The sequence below is a fragment of the Theobroma cacao genome, chromosome 2, assembly GCF_053813885.1.
Source record: "Theobroma cacao isolate CCN51 chromosome 2, ASM5381388v1, whole genome shotgun sequence".
NCBI classification, from domain to species: domain Eukaryota; kingdom Viridiplantae; phylum Streptophyta; class Magnoliopsida; order Malvales; family Malvaceae; genus Theobroma; species Theobroma cacao.
The window spans coordinates 5,777,875-5,803,544 of NC_142640.1; the positions used below are offsets into that span (position 1 = coordinate 5,777,875).

At 33.4% G+C, this 25,670-nt stretch overlaps 4 protein-coding genes across 4 annotated transcripts; 1 reads left to right on the forward strand and 3 right to left on the reverse strand.

Moving 5' to 3' along the window:
* Positions 1-844: 844 nt before the first annotated feature.
* Positions 845-3,487, forward strand: LOC18608042 (pumilio homolog 12-like). Its single transcript, XM_018114853.1, has 4 exons — positions 845-1,797; positions 1,887-2,049; positions 2,812-2,975; positions 3,202-3,487. The coding sequence occupies exons 1-4, from the start codon at positions 845-847 to the stop codon at positions 3,485-3,487; spliced, it is 1,566 nt and encodes a 521-aa protein (XP_017970342.1).
* Positions 3,488-4,591: 1,104 nt separating this feature from the next.
* Positions 4,592-6,048, reverse strand: LOC18608043 (thioredoxin domain-containing protein 9 homolog). The gene is made up of 4 exons (XM_007042513.3): positions 5,896-6,048; positions 5,534-5,809; positions 5,093-5,251; positions 4,592-4,975 (listed from the first exon to the last, which is right to left on the reverse strand). Exons 1-4 carry the CDS (start codon positions 5,917-5,919, stop codon positions 4,793-4,795), a joined length of 642 nt encoding a protein of 213 aa, XP_007042575.2. The 5' UTR covers positions 5,920-6,048; the 3' UTR covers positions 4,592-4,792.
* A 3,114-nt stretch (positions 6,049-9,162) lies between these two features.
* LOC18608044 (peamaclein) lies at positions 9,163-9,831 on the reverse strand. The gene is made up of 2 exons (XM_007042514.3): positions 9,631-9,831; positions 9,163-9,517 (listed from the first exon to the last, which is right to left on the reverse strand). The coding sequence occupies exons 1-2, from the start codon at positions 9,716-9,718 to the stop codon at positions 9,333-9,335; spliced, it is 273 nt and encodes a 90-aa protein (XP_007042576.1). The 5' UTR covers positions 9,719-9,831; the 3' UTR covers positions 9,163-9,332.
* A 1,037-nt stretch (positions 9,832-10,868) lies between these two features.
* On the reverse strand, positions 10,869-21,483 carry LOC18608045 (transducin family protein / WD-40 repeat family protein). The gene is made up of 10 exons (XM_007042515.3): positions 21,299-21,483; positions 20,877-20,943; positions 19,350-19,603; positions 15,719-16,310; positions 14,552-15,208; positions 13,876-14,316; positions 13,039-13,233; positions 12,139-12,195; positions 11,444-11,506; positions 10,869-11,353 (listed from the first exon to the last, which is right to left on the reverse strand). The coding sequence occupies exons 1-10, from the start codon at positions 21,328-21,330 to the stop codon at positions 11,270-11,272; spliced, it is 2,442 nt and encodes an 813-aa protein (XP_007042577.2). The 5' UTR covers positions 21,331-21,483; the 3' UTR covers positions 10,869-11,269.
* Between the last annotated feature and the right edge of the window lie 4,187 nt (positions 21,484-25,670).

Below are 25,670 nucleotides of genomic sequence, written 5' to 3' on the forward strand. Positions count from 1 at the left end.
AAGGAACAATGAGCAATTTTTTTAAAAAAGCGAATATATTTAAATTAAAAAATTAATATAAATGGTGTTTATGTCTTAAAAAATATTTATATAATACTAGGTCTAATTTTTTTTAACGGTTAACTAAGGGTATTAACAATTTAGAGACCAAAAATATCATTTTAAAACAAAAGCAACCAATATATCTTTAACATCATTTTGAAGTGTTTTAAAGGATTTTTTTTTTTTATTTTACCCAGTATATGTATTAGTCAGTCCCACCGTAGGAATCGGCCTGCGAAATAAATAGATAAATAGATGTATTCTATATATCTTCTACTAACAAGGAAAAAATAGAAAAATAGTAAACTATAATATTTCAAAACATTAATTAATTAATTAATATTGTATAATGTTTTAAAACTGATCCTTACGTTATTCAAAATCCTAGACAGATAATTTATGCCCCATTGCTGGGAATCTTGTTCATCCTTGTGCAACCATATCAAAATTAATTTGCGTCAGTTTTCTCCCTAAAATCTTGCCCACTTAATGAGTTTTAAGCTGTCGATATTTGGTGAAATAATGATTAATTAATCATGAATAGCAAAATTGAAGGATTGAAGGCACGAAATTGTTTGAATATATAGAGTTAATGTAGAAAAGAAAAAATATATATATATTTGAAGTCAAAAGATTAATTAACATTAATTGAGATGTTTCCTTGTTTGATACAAACACTCCTTCTTCTTTCTCTCTATACTCTCTACATAAAAACCCTTTTGTTTCCCAAGCTCCAACCGGTCATACACTTTAAAACCCTACCGGGCGAAACAACTCTCTTCTCTTTTGTGTTTCCTCCGCCATGGAGAGAAGAGACAATGAAGATATTCGCTGGCCGTTCATCGCCGACTCCCCCTTGCAAAACCACCTACTTGTTCCCTCCCAAAACTATCGTTTTCGAATCAATGGCTCCCATGTTCCTTCTAACCCAAATTTTCAAAACCCTGATCTTGTTCAAAACCCTAGCCTTGCACAAAGATATTCCACAACCCAATCCCTTCCACAAGCTTCCGAACGAAGCCATGAATGCGGCCTCGAGAATTCTTTTGGTCGATTGAATCTGAATGTGCCTTGCAATAACCATTCCCAGCTTCATGATGTCAATGTTTATTTATATAAAATGAGGATCGATTCTGCTGTAAGGGGACAAATAGGGATGTTTCATGAGAGGTTTGTTGGCCATTCAAACTCAACGAGTTTGAATGCAGGTCAAGATTTGGTGGGAGGTGGAGCCATCAGTCGATCTGCAACTTTTCCCAGTACTCCTATCGGCAATCATGACTTCAACAACTCACAACGTAGGAGTCAGTCTTTGGATGAATTGGCATCCGCATGTCCACGTAGACTGATCAACAACCCTGATCGTCAATACCGGGGTAACGCATGGGCTCAAAACTCTTCCTCTTTGCTGTCTTCTTCCATGTATAATCATCGTCCAGTTGTTTATCCCCACCAGCGTATGAATTATTCCTCATTGAAGGAATTAAAAGGACGGATTTGTTCGGTGGCCAGAGATCAGCACGGTTGCCGTTTCCTGCAGAAGAAATTTGATCTTCAAATCATAACGAGTGAGGAGATTGAGATGATTTTATTGGAGGTGAAACTTGAGTTGCATGACTTGATGGTTCACCAGTTCGCTAATTACCTGATTCAGAAAGTTTTCGAAGCAGGCACCCAGGAACAAAGGACTGAGCTGCTTCTCGTGTTCGTCAGTAGCGAACAAAGATTCGTGCATGTTTGCACTGATGTGCACGGGTAAGTAAGAATAATATTAGTTTGTCAGTTTTTGATTGTATAGAATTTTTTCCATTTGTTTTTCCTGACTTGTCATTCGAATATTTCAGCACTCGGGTGGTTCAGAAATTCATGGAGCGTGTCTCCACTCCAGAACAAAGATCTATTCTTCTGTCAGTGTTGAAGCCCATTGCTGTCACCTTGACCATCAACCTCCATGGTCATCATATCATTGAACAGTGCTTGAATAAATTCTCAAATGAAGATACAAAGGTAAAATACTACTAAAAATTACCTCATCTTTATATATCCCGGACGTGGTTCTGGTGTGAATATATACATATACTTACTTGTGTGCTTAATTAATTCCATTTACTGATCTTACGTACTGATATATTCCATGTAGGAGGGGCGTCCTAGAACAGTTTATAATATATAGTATCGTATATTTTGAATGCCTTTTGATTTGTTTCAATCATATACAAGAAGGAACTTCGCTATGGCATTGTATAGTATAACTGCTGCTATAATATTAGCTTATCTCTTATTTCCTTCTCATGGGAGAACTTTAAAGGCAGTATCTTATGAGGTTTTACTTCAATGTTAGCAAAGGGGGTGGAGCTTGGAAATATTACTATGTAAATATATTGATGGTGGACATGCAAGAGAGGTATTTATTATCAAAGTGTCTGCAACAAACTGCCCGGCCCTTAGTTTGTATTTATGGTGACAATTGTACGTATTCTCAAGTCAAGAACCATTCCATTGTTATTCTCAAAGTCAACATTTTTGGGGGTAAAAGTTGTTTTTTTGTAGCTTTTACACAATTTAAATGAGTCTGAGCAAAAATTGGTGCATGAGCAACCTGTGTCTTTGCATGACTTTTTATTTAGTATAAAAACAATTAATGAAAGCAAAAGATAAACAGGACATGTATGTCTTAAATCATAATAAGGTTTTCATGGGTACTGTTAAGCGTTAATTAGCTGAAGGATTTTATGCATAGATTTCTGAACAAGCATCTTTCTTTGGCAGCGCCTTGTGTATGAAATTGTAGAACACTGTCTTGACATTGCAACTGACAAAAGTGGCTGTTGTGTATTGCAACAATGCTTGGCACATGCCAAAGCAGAAGCCAGGGAGCGTTTGCTGGCTGAAATTACTGCAAATGCCTTCGTTCTTTCTGAGCATCCTTACGGGTTTGTTTTGCTAAATCTTCTTCTTATTTAAAGTACGCAGCATATGAATAAGAAACGTATTCCTTCTGTCTCGGCTATGAAGTGTAATTAATAAGTCATAATATCAACATTTTGGATGATTTATATAATATATATGGTTAATATCATATCTACTTGTGTATTTTTATTTCATAGCAACAGTAATGAGATTTATATACTAAGTACTATTTATATTTATATTTTCCAGGAACTATGTCGTGCAATATGTACTTGGAATGAAGGTACCCCATGTGACATCAAATCTGATAGAGCAGCTTCGAGGGTGTTATGTTACTCTTTCCATGAATAAGTATGGCAGCAATGTGGTTGAGAAATGTTTGAAAGATGCTGGAGAAGAGCATTCTGCCAGGATTATCACAGAGATTATCCATGATCCAGACTTCTTAAAGGTTCTTCAGGATCCCTTCGGGAACTATGTTGTTCAATCAGCCTTGAATGTTTCTAAGGTCACCTTTTCAATCATCACTTCTTGATTTAATTTTCATATGCATACTTGCACTTAGAGCAATTGAGTTTTGAGAAGACTAAAACTCAAATAATGGGTATATATGTTAATTCTTTTTAATTATTGAGGAGCTCTTTGACCCTTTTTCTTTTGTTAAAAGCAGGGAGATCTCCACAATACTCTTGTTCAATTCATCCAACATCACTATCCCTTTCTCCACAGCCATCTGTTTGGGAAAAAGGTGTTGGCCCGAACCAAAGAGCGGAAGAACCGTGTATAAGTAGCATTGTACGCTGTAAGGATAAGCTAAAGAAACAAGTAAAAACTGCTTCTAGTGTCTCCATCTCGCACTCGGCTGCGTCTTCAGCAGTGGCACCTGGGCTTCTGTCATGACAATGTTGTCACTTGTTAGGATTTCTAGTTTTGGAAACTAATAAAAACCAATTGATACAATTTGTTTTTAGGATGCTTTAGTCGTCGGTCGTTGTTGTCTGCGTACTGTCTGTCGTTTCGGTTTAGGGTGGGTGAGCACCAGGTATACTAGAAACAGGTACTGTATTAATTTCCTATCCAGGCACTGACATTGTTTTATGGTGCTCCCTTAGTTTGTTGCTTGTTATATATTATCTTTTGTCTGTGAATCTATTCCAACGTGCATGATTTTAGTAATCAGATTTTTGTTTCCTGTCCCTCTGTCTATATATTGCTACGGTGAAGCCACCATGGTACCCTTAATAATCAAGATTTTCCTACATTTGGAAAATTATTATATTTTCACAAAGCTGTAATACTGGAATAAAATTTTGGAAAATTAAATTTTAATTCCCCCATTAAGCCAGTCGATTGCTGGATCTTGTTCGAAAAAATTTTGAGCTAAGGACATCATCAGTTCATCACATGAACATGAAGGTTCGTAGAAGCAGAATTACGCAGTACACAATCTATCAATTTTTCATCATTGTCACAATCGCAAGAAAGAGTAGAAACACAAAATGTTTATAGAGAAACCAAAATAACTGTTTTACCAAAAACTTTTACTGCCTAAAGTATTATCCTAATTATGGAGACGAACTTAAGCAAGTGCTTGATGCTTTGATGCCACCATGTTACCACCCAAAGGGATGTTGTGATGTAAACCAAAAACAAAGAAAATATTTCCTTTGTAAAAACATAGATCATAGGACAAAATAACAACAAAACTCCATCAAAAATTTTAATGTAATGTAAAGCAAATGACTGTCATTTGCTTATAGTAGTAGTAGGTGGAATGATAATGAATCCTATTCACTTCCACTGAAACATATATAGAAGCTTACAAATCCTCACACGCTGTTCAATCTGAATCGGATGAGTCTGCATTTGAGCTCTGCCGGACACTCCTCTTGGTCTGTGCACCAGACTTTGATGCATGTATAGATGATTCACCTTCAGAAAAGATGACTTGAGCTTTACCCAACCTCTCCTCCAAATCTTCTGTGGCAAACTCGTCTGTCCCACCAAGCTCATCAAATCCAACCTGAAAAAGATACACACATCAAGACAGAGGGAACTATTACCAACAGAAAAAAAGAAACATAATTCAATTCAAATGTTACGCGTATATACTTTGATGTTCGAAGATAACATTACATACCACATAATCATCCACTTTGGCATTTTTGATAAGGGCAAGTGTAGGAAGAACAACAATCTTCAGCCTCTCGGCCAAGAATGGGCTTTTCTCGGCATGGATTTTTACGAAACGCGTCTCCATATGCTGCTTTGCCAATATACTCAAATGCTTGTCCATCACCTGCAATTGAACTCCAAACATAAGTCGTTTGATTCAAGTTCAAAATACATTTCAAAGTTCAACAGAACCCCAGATTAATCAAAATTGTAACTTTGGCTAATTGCTTTTCGCTTATCGCTTTTCGCTTTTTACCTTTTCTTCTTTGTTTCAACAATTTCAGCTTGTCAAAGTAAATGTATTCTTTAGCACTTTAAGGGCAATAAGGATTTTAAGAATTACAAATTAATTTTTATTCTTGCTTGTTAACTTTTCAGTATTAGAAATTTAAACAAAAGCGAGTACCTTGCAGGGCCAATTCTCGCGATAGAAGTGGCAAACAACGCGCTCACTAGCTTTAACAATTGAAAAGAAGTCCTTTTCAGCGGGAATCTCTGAGTACTCTCCGTGGCCTAGACCGATCCAACGGCTCCGCTTCTCCGCCATCTTCTTCATTTGCTGCAACCTCCGTTCTCTGATGGCGTCCAGATCGTCGCTGTCGAGGCGATCCATCGCCGCGATCTCTTCATCGATCTTTTCCTCGACGGCCTTCGCCACCGTCAGCACCTGCTTCTCCAGGATCTGGACAGGAACAACAAAGCATTGAATTTAGAAGACAAATTAAAGATTCACACGTGCGAAGGCTTAGGGGAATGTGTTGATGTTACCTCTTGAACCTTCGGATTTTCCATTGTTGGATTAAAAGATCTCTTTGTCTCTCCCTCTTCGCTGGAATTTCAAAATCGAAATGAATTTGGAAAGTGGAGAGTAAGTGAGAGACGGGGATAACTTTCCGCTTCGGGGTTCAGAATATACTGCATAAAATGGTGAAAGAGACGACGCCGTTTGTTGAGAAAATTGGGCCAAAGAGAGTAATATATGAGCCTATGGGCCGATTGGTGATTCTGTAAAGAGGTCGTACTTCTATTGGCGGAATGGAATAGTCTTTCAGGGAGATAGAGGATTAGTTAATAACAATGCCTGTTGGTATTGGCTATTTCAAGAGACCATAAATAGAACAAAAATATTAATAGATAAAAATATCTTTTGTTAATTTAAAGAATTACCATATTATATAAAATGCATTTTATTCATCTTTTACAATCTCTTTTTTTCTATCCAACTATCTCTCTCCTTCTCTCATTAAATTAAAATGAATTTGAAATAAAAAGGTTTAAGTTTTAATTAATATTTTAAACTTAAAAATTAAATTAAAATTTTAATTATAAATTTATTTATATTTTGATATTTTAAAAATAAATAACAAAATAATAAAATTAATGTTGTAACTATAAATATTTTAATTTAAAAATTAAAAATTATAATAAATTATATTTTTATTATTTATTACTTATTCTTTAATTATTTTTAAAATTATTCCTACCAACTAAATATTAAAATAGTTCATAATAACAATTGTTGCTTTATTTCATTCTCATAAACTAAACTACATAATACTTATTTTATTTTTATGAAATAAATATTCTATCCTCATTTTATTTTTTCATGTGAATCAAACACACCCTAATAGCATGTTTGGTTGGCCATTCCCCCTTTATTCTCAATGAATTTTGATTCCTTTTTCTTTTCTTTTTTTCAGTGTCAAACCAATGACACTAAATTTTGATTCCTTTGTTTGGTTGAAAAATAGTCCAAGGAATAGCTATTTCATAGGAATGGCTATTTTTCAAAATCCTTCAAAACCAAGGAATAGCTAATACCACCCTCTCCTATGGTATTAGCTATTCCATGGTTGAGGAATAAATTCAAAAATTAATAAAGATAAAAATACCCCCTACAAGTTTAAAAAATTACAACTTCATTTGTGTAAAATATTATTTTTCTCTCTCTCCTCTTTCTCTCACTTGATTCCAACTTTCAATAAAATATTAATATTTTAAAATATTAATATTAAATTATAAATACACATATTAATATTTAAATTATCAATTATTAATAAAATAAATTATAAATTATTCCTATTTAAAAACAAAATAAATTAAAAATAAATAAACATAATATCATTTAAATTAAATAAACAATATTAATAATTAAATCATCAATTATTAATATTTTAAATAAATTACCAATTATTAATATTTAAAAATAAAATAAAAAATTAATCATAATAATATTTAAATTAAATAAAATATTAATATTTAAATTATCTATTATTAATATTTTAAATAAATAATCACTTATTAATTTTCAAAAATAAAATAAAATAAAATAATTGATCATCATAATATTTAAATTAAATAAAATATTAATATTTTAAAATATAAATAATTAAATTATAAATAAATATTAATATTGAAATGATCAATTATTAATATTTTAAATAAATTATCAATTATTAATATTTTTAAAAATAAAATAAAATAAAAATTAATCATAATAATATTTAAATTAAATAAATATTAATATTTAAATTATTAATTATTAATATTTAAATTAAATTTTAGATTATTAATATTTAAAAAATCTAATAAAAATAAAATGTCATATAAATAATAAAAGGTGTTTTTGTCTTTTTATTTTCTATTCTTTTCTTATTTCAAAATTATTGTTACCAACCAAACACTACAATAAGTCATAATAATTATTCTTATCCTATTCCCTTTGTTATACCAAATTAAGTAATAACTATTCTATTTTATTCTCACCTCATTCTATTCTCGCATAATAACTATTCTATTCAATTCCTATCTATTCCGCCAACTAAACGTACTATAAATATCTTAAACTCGATTTCTATTGAGGGAAACCCATCCATGAGTGAGACAGGAAAAGTTTCAACGACTCGGCATGGGGTTCATCAGTCATGTGGCTTCTGTGTTCTCTTATAACTAGAATTTTGGTAAGCTTATCTAATAAAACTCCTCCATTTTGATATTCTAATGAAAGCTAACACCAACAAATAAAGAAGATTGAAGGTTAAGGATGGTAATACCAACATGTTTTAATGTGATGACACCAAAAATTAAGGATTATTCATTCCTTCAATATTGAAGTTTTCTCTTAAAAAAAATGATTACTGAGGTTACAGTAGTTGCAGAACCCAAATGTAACAAAAGTGTTTTTCATATTTTCTTGAAAAGAAAAGTCTTCTCCATGTACATTATGGAAGAAGCTTTACATTTAAGTCCCTTTAACAGTCTAGGTTAATTAAGGGCCCATAGACTTGAATTGAAGCCACTGCTCAATGACCTCTAAGAAGAGCCAACATGGAACCATTGACATTGATTTTGAAAGAAGCAATGGGATTTAATTTCCAACCAACTCAGCTCCAAGCACTTAGTAAGTGTTGTTTCCCTCCTCCATTCACAGATAACTGCATTTCAAGAATGCCTCGGAAGGGAGTTGGCAGGCAAGTTACTCACTTATGAGATTTAGTTTTTTTTTTTAATTGAGAAAAGAGGATTCAAATTTTATTATTTAAATGAAAAATCATATACTAATCAATGAATTAAATACTCATATACGATTAATGAGATTTGATTGATAATGTGTCATTGTCAAAATTAAATGAACATTAGTTGTGGTTGATCGAAAGTATCAACATAAACAATATGATTGTCAAAGTAGATGTTGTTGCCCCAAAGATTTGTGGGTAGAAACGATTGCATATCTCTTCAAGCTCTGATGTTTGATGTCATATTTTCTTTGCCAGGAAGCACAACCGTAACAGGTTCAAACTTCAAAGTATTCCTTCTTATTTCCAAATATCCTAACACATTATTTCCCCATACAATATAAGCTGAATTCTCTCCATATGGTTTCTAAAGCGTCAACGATGAGTCTGAACGTATTGACTCTAAAATATTACCACACCTCGGAAAATGATTGTACCAACCCCCCAATAATGCCATAAGAAAAGCCACTGTGCAAGAGAAATTAATACGACTATGAATAAATAAATGACAAGAAACAAATTCAAGGGGAACAAGAAATATTTTCTTATTATAAGCACATGCATATATGTCTTCCCGTACAAATTACTACTGGAAGTTAACGCATCTCTCTCTCTTTCTCACTCTTTTGCTCTAGCTATGGAGCTCACTTCGGATAATTCAATTACAGATATTGAAGGCCTGTTTGAACTTCAAGGGCACTTTGGCGTGCCCTTCTTGCTCTTCTTGTCCCTGTAGCAAGGGCACTCGTGCTTGTTTCCATAAGTTCCTGAAGGCACGCACTTGCACTGCTCACAGCATAACCCACAGTACTTAATGCACCGATCCCACACCGCTGCCTTCTTGCACCTAGCGTCGCACTTGCCCACGCAAAACGCTGCAACAACAAAATTAACAAAAACATCAGACACATTTCGTACATAGCAAAAAGGTTTAAGCATGCAGAGAAAAACTGGAAAGTGTAAAGTTAGGAGGGAGTAAATTGCTCACGTGACAGAGGCTGAGCCATGGCTGGTTCCAAGAGTGAAGAACTCAGAAGAAGAGAGCAAACCAGCAAAGTTGCAAACAAGAGCTTCATTTTTTATGTTTTCTTAACTTTGAATTTGACTCAGGTTAACTATGTAGAAAAGTAAAGTGATCAGTTTCAGGCGACAGTAGTGAAGTGTAGTGGTGCCTGAGAGTGAGAGCTGAGAGGGTATTTATAGTGAAGAAAAGGCAAGTAGGGCAGTGTAAATTAGTGAGTGAGGTAATAAATAATTTGCAACAGCTGGAAGGTTTTGGCGCATTTTGAAGGGAAAGGCCGGTGAGAGGGGACAGTGAGCAGTGGGTTCAAGCACTTTCCACGCGGTTTCTGCAGCAGCGAAAATGAAAGTTGCTTGGACCCTTTGTCCTTTTGCGCCATCAATCAGAAGGGTCCTGCCTCTGCCATCTCTCTGGTGAACCTCGTTAATGTTAATGTAGTACTACGAACGAATGAATTATGTGATTCCACTGCATTCAAGTCTTTTACCTGTCCACTTCCATCATCTATTCCATTATGTGACAATGTCTGATGTTAGTATGGTTTTTGGGTTTTGTCACGTGAGTTCACTGTCCAACCTTTCAAGACAAAAAGAGAAACCCATTTTCTTCAGCTTTCAAGCCAATGTAGCATCCAGTCTAATAAACTAGTATTTTGTCATGTCCTAAAACAGAAGGGAAATTTATGAAAATACTTTTTCAGTGCGAGTACGACGATGCTGTTCGAGGTGTTCTTTTCCCTTCAAAAACCGTCCCTACTTAGTTGAGAATCTGTTTATGGGTTATACTACTACACACTCTTCCAATTTTTTAAATCCCAAACTCAGAACAACTTTTAAGCGCTGTGATTGAGGAGCAAATGACCGTTGACCTCCATTGAGAGCTACTATTTAAAAACTATAGGAAATATTATAACTTTAGGGTCAAAAATAATCAGAAAGAGTACGACTATGTGATGTGGAAAGTTTCACATGAATAGCTGAACTGCCCAATCCTTGAAAAATATCCCTTGACTGTTCTCTTTCTAATCTAAAGAAGATGTGATGCAAAATTTCAAATCATCGCCTTTCAGCAGCGTATGGCATGTACAAATTTAAATGCTAAGGTTACGTCTGACTCTAAAGCGTGGCAAATTAAACTTTTGTTTACAGAGGAAAATCTCGTCTAACATGCATGATTTATATGTTGAAGAAAAATACATCCATATAACTTTCAAGTAAATGTCATCAGTAATCATTATCTATCATTACTATTAACAGTTTGTAGCTATTTATCCAGCAAAAGATTTTTTTTTTCTTAAAGAAAAAGTAAAAACAGAAAATAAAAAAAAAAAAGATTCAAAAAATCCTAAACTTAAAGCAGCCCAGTACAACAACCGACTAAAATAGGCCACAACCATTACGTTGTCTCAAATGTTTCTGAGTTACTGTTATCACCACAGTAACAGAGAACAGGTTTAGTTCATTTTATATTTCACAATGCTTACATTAAATATTTCAGATAAACTATAGGTGCTAACCTATATAAACTGTGTTTTCTCACCCAATAGAATAACAGCATAACATGATAAGGAAAAGGGAGACAATGCAGCTTTTTGTATGTACATAAATTAACCTCCCATACTATTGGATGGGCAAGAGCTCTGACCAGGGCAAGATTCCTTGCTAAAGTCGGAAGAAGCCAGCAAATTGACCTGGTAATTGTACACCTTGGGGTTTCAGCATCTTTGGAAGATTGAGACACTCAGGAATATAAGGAAAAAAACAAGATGTAAGATATATACCTTGACAATTTCAGACCTCGAGCTTGGTCGTGTATAGGCAGCTAAGATGCTCATGTTGAAAGCCTGGGAACAAGGATAGTTGAAATTAATAGAAGAAAAATAATGATAATAATTGAAGTAGGTTCTACCATGAGTGGAAACGCCAAGTTTGCAGAAGCACCTAAAAAATTCCATTAGAAGATATTACGATAACCACTAAATACAATGGATTTAGTTATCACGGTCAATCAGCTATATATGATTTGATACGAAGGTTCATTAATGTAGGCAATACTGCAGAAAACAGCCTGCTCTTAGCGTGTTCAGTTCTACCCACGTTATAAATGATTTCTGAAAAACATAGGTTCATAAAACAAAGAACACAACAAAAGCAAGGTGAACACATTAAACTGATTTCTTGTTCAGTATATCAGAGGGCATACACCTAGATATGTAACTCATGTTTGACAACCATACGAAACAAACAATGGAACAAGGTCGGCCAATAACAAGTAGCGCCACTATTTGTGAAGGCTCCATTTAACAGAGATCAAAACAAAAAAAAAAAAAAAAACTAAGGGGTAAAAAATTATTCGCAAAAATTTTGAACCTATCAAAACGCTGCTTTGAATAGAGAATTTAAAATCACTAATTTCCCAGGTATGTACCTTTACTTACAAGGGGAAAAAGTATCACCCGAAAAATGTTAAACTCACCCTAAAGGGATCCCCCCTCAGTGATTGCACAAACATTGAACTCCCCGAGGCTTTTCCCTGCATAAAATAAATGCATTAATTTCCTTCTCTTTTTGGCAATATGCAGATGAATAACATTAAATATAATCAAAAAATAGGAGAAGAAATTCAGGAAGGAAAGGATATTGAGGGTTGTTTTATCAGAAGCTAACTGCCAGGTAAGAAATTGGAAAAAGAGAATCCCATTCTCACATTCACTAAGTTTCTTTCCTCTCATATTTCTATATACTTGTTTCGGGGTAATAAATTGTGCTTACAATTCTCTCTCCCTAAACCAAGTTCTTTCTTTAGTTCACAAACCAATTTCTCTCTAAGCAGTGTCTTCTTTTCATGACAACAGTCTGAAAAAATTGTCATAACTGCTTAACCTATTTATTCGTTTCTTGCATTCCTTTCCTCAGCAGTCTTTTCACTTTTTTTTTTTTTTGCAATCTCTCGTTCCATTTTTCATTCCTTGCCTTAATAAAATGATTTACTGGTACAGCTAAATTTTAAAAACCAAACGACCCAAGTTAAAACCTAAAGGTTTTTTTTCCTAAAAGCTATTCTGCTCATTCCAATCATATGCAAATATCCCCACAAACTGAACATGTATCAACATTTAAGCAAGTTGGTTCTATATTTTCAGCAATTTTTTAGTCCTTAACTCCAAACTTTATGAAAAGCACAAAGTACAAATAGCTAAAACCTTGTCACTACCAAATCCTGCATCCCCATGAGAGGGAGACAGTGGAATAGATCCTGTCTTCAATATTCGTCCATGCTAGGCATGTGTGTCCATACTCACTAAATCATTCTATTTTGTAAGTCAGAGCACATCAATGTTGGACATAAAATGTGCAAATTGAAAGACTCATGTACCTCCAAAGAAATATCCCTGAGACGCCTTCCAGTTTGAGCACAGCAAACACGGACAACCTGTTCGTCACAGCTTCCACTTATAATATAGTCCTTACCATTCATGTAGTAGGAACGAGTGTAATTTTGTGAGCTTCCAGTAGAAGGTATCTGAAAATTCAGGTGAAGCCTTCCATCAGCAGCCAGAAGCTGTCTAACCTGTCAATGTCTAAATGTTAAACCGAAGTCCATACCAATATCAACTTTCTTTAAAGATCAACGTAAAAGCTTCAATAACATTACATATATCTGAGGACAAAAAAAAGTGGAGTAAATATTTACAAGTATAAAACTTAATGCAAAATTTAAACAAGAGAAAGAAGAAGCAAGCCAACATGACATGAACAAAAATGCCCAAATGCAATTATAAGAAAAAGCACATTTCAGTTGAGTTTTGCAACTCTTCACCAAAGATTTAAAAAACTGAGAAATACAAGTCTAGCACATTTCAGAAAGTGGCAGCTATAGCTTGAATCCACAATCTTGCACAAGTAACATTCAGAACTGAAATTGAAGATATGAGCAAAAATTGAAAAACCAAACCCTTAATATGAAGAAAATCAGCACTCTATGCACCGAAAACTCTTCCACAAAAGCAGTTAAGTTGTACTAAGAATTTCTAGCTAAATCTATTCTTAACCAAATAGCAGTTTTATATCCAGACCCATCCACTTATTTTTGAGTCCGGATCTTAGGGAACAGATCTACTCATAGGCCCAGTATGAAACTAGATGTCAAAATACATGGAACAATAGTGGCACTAACACTCCAACTCATGCTGTTAATTATAATAAAAATTACCTCATTGTCAACAGCTGAGGCAAGAATATAGTGATCATCTGGAGAGAAGCAGACCATCACATTTCCTTTAGAACTTGAAGCAGTATAGCAAGGCCTTATTGGCTTCTGTCTCAAGTCCCACATTTTAATATCCTGATCAAATGATGACGTAGCGAAAATTGATGGGGAATGGTTTGAAAACTTGACTACATTAATATGTTCTTGGTGCATATCCGTGAACACCTGTAAGCGTCTTCCACTGTTGATATCATACAGAGCAACATTTTTTGAATACCCACTTGCAAGAAAGAGTTCATCCGTAGAGTTAACATGAACAGATGTTAATTGGTCAAACTCATCAAAGGTGACAGAACCAGTGCCACTATGGATGCGCTTGCAAGTTGATGCACAATGCTGGATATCATACAGCTTCAGTGAGCCATTATCTGAACCAGCTATGAGCTGAATAAAAGAGGTAAAAAACCAAATAAAAAACAACCACATTTATTGCCATTATTGAGGGATTGATATTAGGAGAATGGTTGAGTTCTCTAAATGCGGTAAGTGTGAACTTTCTACTGAAACACTAAAAAATTTCAAAAAGGAAAAAGGTAATAGAGTTTAATAGGGAAAGACATTTATTTAGAGAGCACTGCAATTTAACCTCCTTTTAAAGTGCCTCATGAGACTTACTCACCTTAGAAGGATACTTCTTTAGCCAACAGAGCCCCAACACACTATTCATTGCCCCTAGTGAAGGGATGTAACTAACAATTTTCTCATTTTCATGGTTGACAACAACTACTTCACCATCTAAAGTTCCAAAGACCATCAGGCTGGAATTAGATGGATGATACTCAAACTGCCTTGGACGAAAGCTCCTTCTTTCATCTCCCAAATCATTGCCTGAGATAGAAAGTGAATGCAGAAATGGCCAAGGTGAAGATCCCATTTTGGCAGCACAAAGAGATCTGGTATAAAAATACTGTGACTTCCCAGCAAGATCCAACGGCCTTTGCTTCGGTGTCCGCAAGCTAGTGTGGCGTTCTCTTATTTCACGCTTCTGCAAGATACTAACAACACTTTCTTTACGATACCTTCTATAAGGTAGGTACTCAAAATGTTTTAAAAAAGTCACATTAGCCATTTCCCTGTCAATATTTCTGATAGGTAAATTATCCAAAACTCTCAACTGGGGTATTGATGCTATCATGTATTCCCTATAATGTTTCTCAAAGCATATTGGAGAAGCATGTTGGGAAATGTACTTGAATGAACCATCTGCAACATGCCTTGTGAAGGCACCTTCACAAGACTCATCTCCATTTTGATTTGGCAATGTAGCGGAGGAAACCTGTCAAATAAATTACAACAACAAATAAGGACTATTAAAACCAAGGCCCAGAAGGTGTTAGACAAGATAAGGAGAACATATTAATCCAAGTTCAAAGAACTTTCATAGTCAATTGATTCAGTTAGGAATTCAGATTGAAAACCACAACTATATCCAAACATGGCATCCTCACCCATTTCTCAGTCTACAGAATTAGATTGAACACCACAAATAAATCCTAACATGTTATCCTCCTCCATTTCCCAATCCACCTAATATTACAACAAGACAATGAGAAATGAAAAGGAAATGCTAATAACAATCATTAATAACTTAACAATAACTTCAATTTAAAGAATTTAACTGGCATATCAGAAATATACTTGCTGTGAAACAAAATTACTTTTCCTTGATACCATCATTATATTATAAAATAAACCAATGATAACTTCATTTTTAGCCCCTAATACCCATAATATGCTATTTACTGAAACAGCTCAAGACACTAGTGATAAAAGGCCATAGATTCACCTCACTCAGAAGATTGATCTCTCTGCTCCATCCAGGAGGTGCATTTGATGATGAGTCCATGTAACTATCCTCTAGGTGAATAGAAAAATCTACTTCACTATCATCCGATGACTCCTCATTTGAGCTTTGAAAATTATGATTCATACTGAATGCTTCTGGAAGAAAAGTTCTCGTTGCCTGTTGAGTGATGGAGTTAAGTTCTATAAGTAAGCCAACATTAACGGATGATGTTACAGGGTAAGATGCACTTCTTGGTTGACTGGGTCCAGTTTGGTCATCTCCACTGGATGATCCAGAAGATCCAACATCATTGCAGCATAACCAATTTTGAAACCTAAGTTCAACCAAAGAACGGAGTCTGGAAAGTGCTGCAATTGTAGTCCATAAGTTGGCAATTCTGGTCTCACACATCGAGAGACACATTAGATTGGGCATGCAAGAAAAACAATCCTCCCGGAAACTAGTGAGTGTAGTGCTATAGTCAAGGTTAAGGGTGTGCAACCACATGAATTCCCCCACCAAGTTGAGCTTCCGGAAATGTGAAGACCTCAAATTCAGAACTTGGCATTGTAGACCTCCTTGAGAAAGATCCCTGATTGTACAACTCAAATTAGTTTAAAAATCAAAGACACATTTAACCATTTATTAACTTCACAAATTTTTCTGGTAAAAACAAAGCAGCTACCTTAACATGCATTATCTAGAAAGCACAAAGCACAGGATGCAGTAATTACAAAAGTGTACAAGATAACTTATGGAATGAGAACTTAAGCAATAGAGAGAGAAGAATCCGAATTCCGCGTAACATTCAGGCATCTCCGGATTGTACAACAACATACACTCATTCAGGCTTCAGTTATAATTGAAATACTGCCCAAATAAAAGTTAGCAGATCCTAAAATGTGAATCTTTGGAAGTATCTCCGGATTGTACAACAGCATACACTTACTCAGGCTTCAGTTATAATAGAAACACTGCCAAACTAAAAGTTAGCAGATCTTAAAATGCGAATGTTTGAATTACTTCCAGTCCCTCTCATTTGCTCAAGCTAACAGAGAAGAAATCATTAATGAGACCGTTAAGCATCCAACCTAAAATCAATTGGCCATAGGTGGTGAGAGCCAAGCCAAAAAAGAGCCACAGCAAACTCTAAACTTAACCGATGTGGGATAATAACACTTGACAGGGACAAATCAAACTAAAAGCTCCAGCTGGTAGAGATGGTGGAATTCTTGATACATCATCTACCAGAGGCTAACAGAAGCAATCTGTGCAATCAACCGTTTGCAAAAGGAAAACAGCTAGTAAAAAAGAGAAACCAAGAAAGAACAGTAAGTTTGCCTGTAACTTTGATAAGAACAGTGATATGAGCTTTTATGCATCTACAACTTGCATTTATTTCATAATCAAAGGCCTCACAATTAGATGATTCATATCTTTCAAACATGCATTGGAACCATTTAATGTAGTCATTTAGGATTTGTTCATGAAAAGAAATATTACGCCTAAAGGAATAAATCGTTGCCAGTGATTTTTTTTTTTTTAGGGAAGGGGGATTCTAACCCATACTCTTTAAGCAAAGAGATCATACATTAATCAATGAGCCCAATGCTAGTGATGTTAGCACCTAAAGAAATCATTCAAGTACCAGCACAGCTATAATCTTATTCACATTGAGATCGTATAGCAAATTTGCAAATGAATCAGCACTTAAAAGGTAAAAAAAGGAGAAGGATAAAGAGAAAAAGAAGAAAAAAAAGAACCAAATCTTTTCTAAAGCCAAATTCACAAAAATGATATCCCCGTCTAAGCCAATCCAGATATAACTAAATGACAACCAATATCCATTTTTAGCTAAATGACAACTATATGGTTCAAATCTAGAGGGCATTTTAACTTCTTGACAACATTGACTTCTTTTTACAAAGATCTGTACATGCTTCTTCCAAAAGCATTTGTAATATAACAGTGGGATCAAGTACTCCAATGATGAAATAAGTTTATGTTATAGTAGATACAAAATAAACTAGGACATTATAATCATTAAAATTTTTTAATCCAAGTATGTTAATAATATTTACTCAATCTTACTCTTAACTAGCATTAAAAGTTGTAGGTTTTTGAAAAACCAAATCATCTTAAATCCTTTTATTATTCTTTTCAAGTCATGTTGATTATTTCATTGTTATCTCCCCAGGCAACTATAGAATTCAATGTATATTTACTACTATATTGAGAAAGAATAATGTAATTATCAATCTCCTTGCCCCCGCTAGACAGTTGTTATTTAGACAAATGTCAAATGATTATATCACCTTCAGAATATTTAATAAGCAATATATAAAGGAATTAAGTTAAGTTATTAGAACTCACAGAATAAATTCAAAATGAGAATAATACCCTCATCTTATTTATCTATTGTCACCCTCTTACACATCGAAACACATCATACGTCTGATGTCAGCATATTCTTTTCAAACAAAAACATGATAGTATTGAAGTATTTAAAAATAAAATAAGAGGTGAATACCAAAAATAATAAATTTCCAAATATTCTACTGCCACATCAACTTAAAAACTAAACTTAAATTGCCATCATAGCACCTGATTACCTCTATTTACACCTAAAAGATTATCAAATCTTATGTTATGGAGGAAGGAGCAAGGAAAAATGAAGTTTAATCAGCAATGTCAATCATTAGATATTTGGGTTACCAAATCACATCACACGTATAAGGAAAAGCCCTTTTTTTTTACGTTTCTATGCTTCTCTTTTCTACAGTGTGGCTTGTTTAGATTTTGTGTTTGAGTTGATGACAAGCAATACTGATACAAGTAAGTCATCCTAAAATCTGTCTTGAACTCTGTCTTGTGCATCTGTAGGAGAATATTTCTTGGTTGTAGCTTGGTCTCTTCTGTTCTCTTTCAAGTTTCAACGCACTTAAAGTTTAGGTTCAGTTGAGTTTGTTCACAACACCAAACCACCCTTCACACCCCCTCCCCTTCAAAAACAAAAACAAAAACAAAAAAACAAAGAGCATAATGGTGATTTTTGTGTGATTATGATTAAGAGCTTACCGGTCATTGATTGTCAACCCTAAAAATAATGTGAACTCATGGAGGTGGCTACAATTAACATTTTTGAAGAAAACAAGTAATGGAGAAATCATAAGCTACCATATGGGTAGATTATTCTACACAAGTAATGACAAGAAGGGAAAGGCTGCTTAACATGCCACACTAAAAAACATTGAATCAGAGCATAATTGGCTAATTGCACTCTTTACTTCTTCTTTTTTTTTTTTTTCAAAATAGGCAATTCCCTGTTGAGATCCTAAAAGTATAAACTTACCTCCTGAAAGGTGCAAAAATTCACTGCATGAAACACCACATAACTCATAAATTATTAAAATTAGTTAGAAATTGTTCATGTTAAGCCAGAAAAGTTATCTTTTCTTCACTCCCATGTATCCAATTGCTTAAAGTTTCTCCAACCAAAATTTTACAACTTCACCATTCTAACATCCCTAAAAAAGTGGTAATAAAGTTATAAATTCATATATGTTTAAACAAGTACGGAATCAGATATTTTACTCAAAGACAATAGTGTGTAATAAACACTGTTATATACCGCAAGAAGTCCTTCCCAAATGAAAAATCCTGGAGATCAACTACTCGAAGTTTTTGACCAATAGATCGCATAAGTAACAAAGCATATTCTCCAGTCAATGCACAAGATGATTCATTAAGCACATCAACTGCTTCAATCTCAGATTCACTGATTTTCATAGACACTTCAAGAAGTGAATGAAAATCAATATCCTTCACATTGTCCAATAAAATCTCCAGGATACATACCTCATGACAGGATTTTTTAAACTCAGCCTGAATAGTTGAAAAACAAAAAAAGGTGATTATCAGATGTAAAAAAAGTATAAACAGCCACCAAAAACAAAGAAACATGATGTTGCTGCATAGAGCATCCAAGAAGGAGAGAAAAAATTAAGGTAAATATTTAACATATTTAACTACAGAAGTAGATTCTCTTTGCCACATTGACAAGAGGAAGAACAGTCTTTTGAGCCAAAATTTTGGATGTGATATTAGGTTGAAAACCATCAAACTAAAATTTATATAATGCATTGCCATCCGTTACCATCAAGACTAGGGCAGTAGTGCGCAAGGGTGCCTACAACTCTACCACCATAACACATACACCTAGAGCTAACCAGACAACAATTAGGAATAGGTTATTTATATCACATTCTTTGATTATTAACAAAATACCAGGATGTAAATACTATGTCAGTTCAAGTTCAAGGGAGCTTTTGATCTTTGACATATTAATATATTGTAAGATTTGAGAATTATTGAAATTTCCCTTGGTTTTGAGTGTGTTCTTCAAAGTCTTTGCATTTCTAGAGTATTTTGTACTCATCCAACATCACTAAGTGTGCTATGTGGTAGTTAACCAATTTCTTTTTCCCTAGATAAAAAAAGTCACAAAACCAGCTAAATAAACTCTTTTCCCCTTCACCAAGTCCTCCACCATAAGGATGCACCTTGAACCATCATTCCATTCATTAGATGTCTTAAGCATAAATTATGTGCCTTTGCCTTTCAAGGGACAATTAGATGCACTGGTACAGCCCAACACTTTGCAACAAAGCTTAACCCCAATCTTCAACTCTTAGAGCATCTCAAGCATACTATATCTAACAGTAGAAATGATCCCTTCCTTACTACAACCTGAAATAGGTCCAAGAAAAGAGCTCAAAGATATTACACGTGACGTCGAACATTTTCCTCACTGCTCAAAGCAGGAAAACTGAAGTGCCACTCTCGAAAGATAAAGAAGCTCCAAAGATACTCTCTAAGTCTCAAAATCAACATTAAAATCAGAATGCATTGATAGCATGATTATAGGATCAGAAAAATAACGAGCCTGGCAAGCCAATTTGGGGCCCCTAGGCTAATGATCAGAAGGTCCAATTGGTGTTTCTAAATTCTCAACATTAAGTCCATTCTAAAGCAATGAGAATCATAAAAATGCACTCATCTTCATACAATAGCGACATTAAAATTTAAGAAAAGCAACTACATCCATGCACAGTTCCTGATTGAATAATCAATTGCATAATCATTCATCGGTACAAACCTTAAAGAGAGCAGATAAAAATCCAGAGCTTGGTGCGACACCATGCTTCCTGCATGACTCAATGTACCTAAAACCAAATTCATCGATATAAAAATTAGAAAAACAAAAACTATTCTGTATCGTTGTAACATTGGAAAAAATAGTTTAGATTAAATTTCAAAAAAGAAAAGAAAATAAAGAAAACGCAACAGCGATATTCATAAATAAACAAACAACTTCAAAATCAAAGAAGCTATCCGATAACAACGGTTGTCGATTAATAATTTATCATTTCTAGCAATAAATTTTAGGTTTTTATAGAAGAATTCAAATTCTAACCAAAGAAACAATCAGCAACTGAGCCGATAAAGAGTAATCTTTCGAATAAAGGAATAGAACAAAGTTTGCATTGAAAGGGCGAAAAAGAAGAACAAGAGACTTACATTGATCCTAAGGCTGGAATTTTGATGGCCATAGCGATCCAGCTCTGCGAGATTTCGAAAGAAAGGTAAGAAATTGTGAGAAAAACAGCAGCTTTTTTCTTGAAAATACCTGTTGAATTGGATTTTGCTGTTTTACATTAGATAAGTTGGGAAGGTAGTGTGTAGGAGGAGTTGGGCGGAGAAGGACAGATTAATGCAGAAATGGCAAATGTTTTAGTTTACTACTATTAAACGCACAACTGGGCCCCACTTTCAGCTTTTCAGATGACGCTGCGTGAGTCATTTTCCTTTTTTTAAATATTTTTTTTTTAGTTTTAAGAGGTTAAAATACATAAAATAAAATATTTGATTTTGATGTATTTATATTAAAATTTCAAAAATTTTAAAATATAAAAAAGAACAAATATGAAAAATAAATTTATAATATAAAAGAGTCTTAAATGGTTATGAATTGGACAAAGCTAATTCAATGGATGGTTAAACTCAATATAAATGGTAGTGCTCAAATATAACCAGGTTTAATGGCCACCTCCAGGTGGTATTATTAGAGATGAAAATGGTTATTGGCTCATTGTGTTTACATATAAAATAAGAATTTCTTTTTCACTAGCAACAAAATTGTGGGCTCTATACCATGGAGTAGAATTATGTTGAAACAGAGGTTATAGACAGGTTTTAATAAAAATTGACTCTCTAATGGTGATTTAGAAAATTTCAAAAGATATCTCAAATTTAAATTCTTACACTAATACACTGCAAAGGGTCAAAGACTTATAGAGAGAAACTAAAATTATTTTATGACTCGCATATATTGTAAAGTAAATCAATATGCAGATTAGATAGTAACGCATTATGATAATTTATCATTGAGCTTATGTGTATTTGATAGCCCTCCACCTAGCATTAATATTCTTTTATTTGGAAATATGTTTGGTATTGTTTGGTCAAGGATGATATAATTGTTTGAAGTTATTTATATTTTTTTTTACAAAAAAAATTAATTTCACTTTGAGATATTAAAAAGTGAAAAAAATGAAGGAAAACAATAATAAAATAATTATTTTATATTTCTCTTTTTATTCGACTTTGGTAATTAGATTTTTTTGTTTTTTACGTTTTTATTAGTTACATTGTAATTTCAAAGTTAAAAATTCAAGCATTATATTTGCTTCTTTTTTTCATGGATCAAACATGGTAGCCTTGCTATAGAAGACAACAAAATCACGAAATTAACCAACCTACCATTTTTATATTTTGTACACCAAACCTTCCATATATACTTGTACTGTGGTATGTAAATATGGTAAACTCTTTCCTTTTGTCTGTTCATAACTATTATGAAAACACCTACCAAATCTTGCATTCTGCTAATTAAATCCATTGAATTAATAATTTTATTATTTTTGTTTACAATTAAAAGAAGACTCTTAAAAATGTAAAGTCAATTTTAAAAGGTTTTACATTTTTTTAGTGAATGTACAAGTGTATAAGATAATAATACCCAATGATGTATTCTTTTGTTTTTTTAATAAAACAGTGATGTGAAGCTTTAGAACGATAAGAATATTTGGTAAGTAAATATAAAAAGCTTAAATTTGTCGAAGTTATCTGGTTGTTGGGTAGGAATAGCTGTGGTAGCTGACTGTTCCATGGTTCCCTCTGGCACCACATCGGTGAATTCAGGAATTGGAATTTTTATTTGTTATTGCCATCATTTTGAATTCTAACTTGGAAGTTGGAAGCAATTCATAAAATTTTGGTATAAAGTTTGAACCAAGTGGACAGTGCTCAAATGTGGAAAATAAAACAAGGTTAAGTAAAAGAATTCAGACACTTGAACGTTTGCTTTATTTTTTTCCTCCACTTTTATTTAATCATTGGGATTATGTGCTGTTGACTAAGAAGATTAGGAATTTGTATGCTTTGTTGGATGTTTGTCTCAATCTTTAAGTAGTTATTTATGTTTCTGGAATATCTTTATCAGCATTAGGTATAAAAATAAATAAATTAATTAATTAATTAATGAAACATAATGTAGCGAAGAAGACACTGTAAATATATATAGTTGCTAGTTGGTAACACGTATTTTATAGTTATGATTTTGGGGATTCTTTTATTATGGATTCGGTGTGCTGCCAAACCCCAAAATGAACATTTTTATAGTAGGTGTGAACTTTGAAGTTTTGCACATCCTACTGATGACCCCTTGGAAGTTTCCCTGCCGGGGTGGGGTTGGGTTGGGTCAAGGACTCAAGGTAGACTTTCATGGTTTTATAGCCGACAACGTTTGATCGACATAAATGTGCCGCAAAGTAATGGGGTAAAAAGCACTACCCTGGGGCATGCAGCTTATCGATGACTGTACAAAATATAGTAAGATTTACTTACGCTTTGTTCCAGGATGGGGTACAAGTGAGGACTCGCTTATCCTTGTCCAATTCCGAACGTTGGATTTATGAAGAAGCTGTTTCAGTTTATGCTATTATTAGATGGACTTCAAAGTTCAAACATCGCAAACAAGTCAGGGCCTGTGGAATCGAACTGTCGAAACCTAGCCGTGGGGTATCAGGCCTAAAGTGCAAATAAAAACCCAAATGGGTCTCGGTTCATTGATTTTTTTGTTTTCGCCCCCCCGAAAGAACATTTTTTCCGACATACGGTAAATGAACCAGCTCGTATAAGGTGCAAAGAGACTTGACCAGTCTAAATTTCACAAAACGAACATCAGATCAAGATAAGTAGCCCAATTTAAATTTTAATCATCTAATGTTTAATGACAGGAAGAATAACAACTTTAAGTTTGCTGCCATCGGTATGCATATTTCGGCCTGTGGACTTTAGCATGGTTATAAATCTAGGTTGGGCTTGGCCCCGAGGTATGGGTCTGTAGGGCTTTGTTATTGATGGACGAATCAAAAAGAGATAATTGGGAAATTCGAATTTTATTTTTTAAATAAGAAAATTATATATTAATTAATAAATTAAATGTTTGCATGCGACTGTATAATAATTATTTAATTTTTGAAATTTAAGAATTTATCCTCTCAAGAAGATCATAATAATTGAGATAATAATTACTCAGGATGAGTGCTTTTTGGAAACTACTTATTAATTTTTAATTGTAATCTTAAAAGTTCATTTTTTTCAAATAATATTATTAGGATAATTATATAAAGTTGGTGATACAGTTATAATACAATATTATTCGTTAATTAGCTAGTTTGATTACAATTGTTAACTAGTTAATTAGATAAGTTACAAAACTAGTTAGAGTTAGATTATGAGTAAAATTAAATTTGTATATACATATCTCATTTGTTTTTATGATAAATATAATTTTATTATAACAAATATAATGATAAAATGATAGGAAAATATTTTTCCACGGACTATTAACTAGTTAAGATAATTGTAGAAACTCAATGATAGGATTATAATATAATACCATTAGCTAGTTAGTTAGTTAAATACCATTATTGGTTAATTAATTAGTTAAATTATAACACTGTTAATTAATTAAAGTTTAATTATAAATATAATTAATTATATAAATTTCATTCATTCTTATAATAAAATATTATTTTTGATATAATTTCAAAAATACTATATTTCTTTTATTATAACAAATATAATAATAAAATAATATGAAATTATTTTATCAATGACCAGGCTATTTTTGTTTTTTTTTTTTTGGCAGTGCCTGAATCAGGCATGAAGATTGACAGATTGTCATTCAGCAATAAATAAGTAGTTAAAAGCATGATATTGATATATGGGGTACATCAAGGACTCTCTTGAAAGGAAATCACTCTTTGAATCAATGCTTATTAACTAAGGAATATACTCTAGTAAAAGAGCTGAATCAAGATCAACGAAATAAAATGGGTACCGTCCGTCGCGAAAGGTGCACCGTTATTGTACGACATGTTACAGGATGGTCCTCCCTCTTTTGTTGAAGGAACACTTGCTTATGTGAAAAGAATCATCAAACTACCACTTTCAAACCCTTTTTTTTTTTTGTTTTTTGTTCACAAATAACAAAAAGTAATATATTAATCTTATACTTTCAATTGCTATGTATCCCTCCTTTACAACTTTGGATATTTTCCACTCTTTTTTAACTGCAGCATCACCCCCTATTTATTAATTGTAATGATTTAATAATAGCAATAGTTTTGATTGTTTGTAAATGCGCGTTGAAAATAGTCACGAAAGTGAACTTCATTAGTCAACAAAAGAGTAGGGAACATTAACTCGAGCTTAAAAAACTTGGATGGAGCCGGTCTAAATAATCCTAAGCTGACCCCATTCAAAACAATGAATCCTTTGTGAACTCTCTTCAATGTAAAAGCCTACTTAGCAACTTGAATGA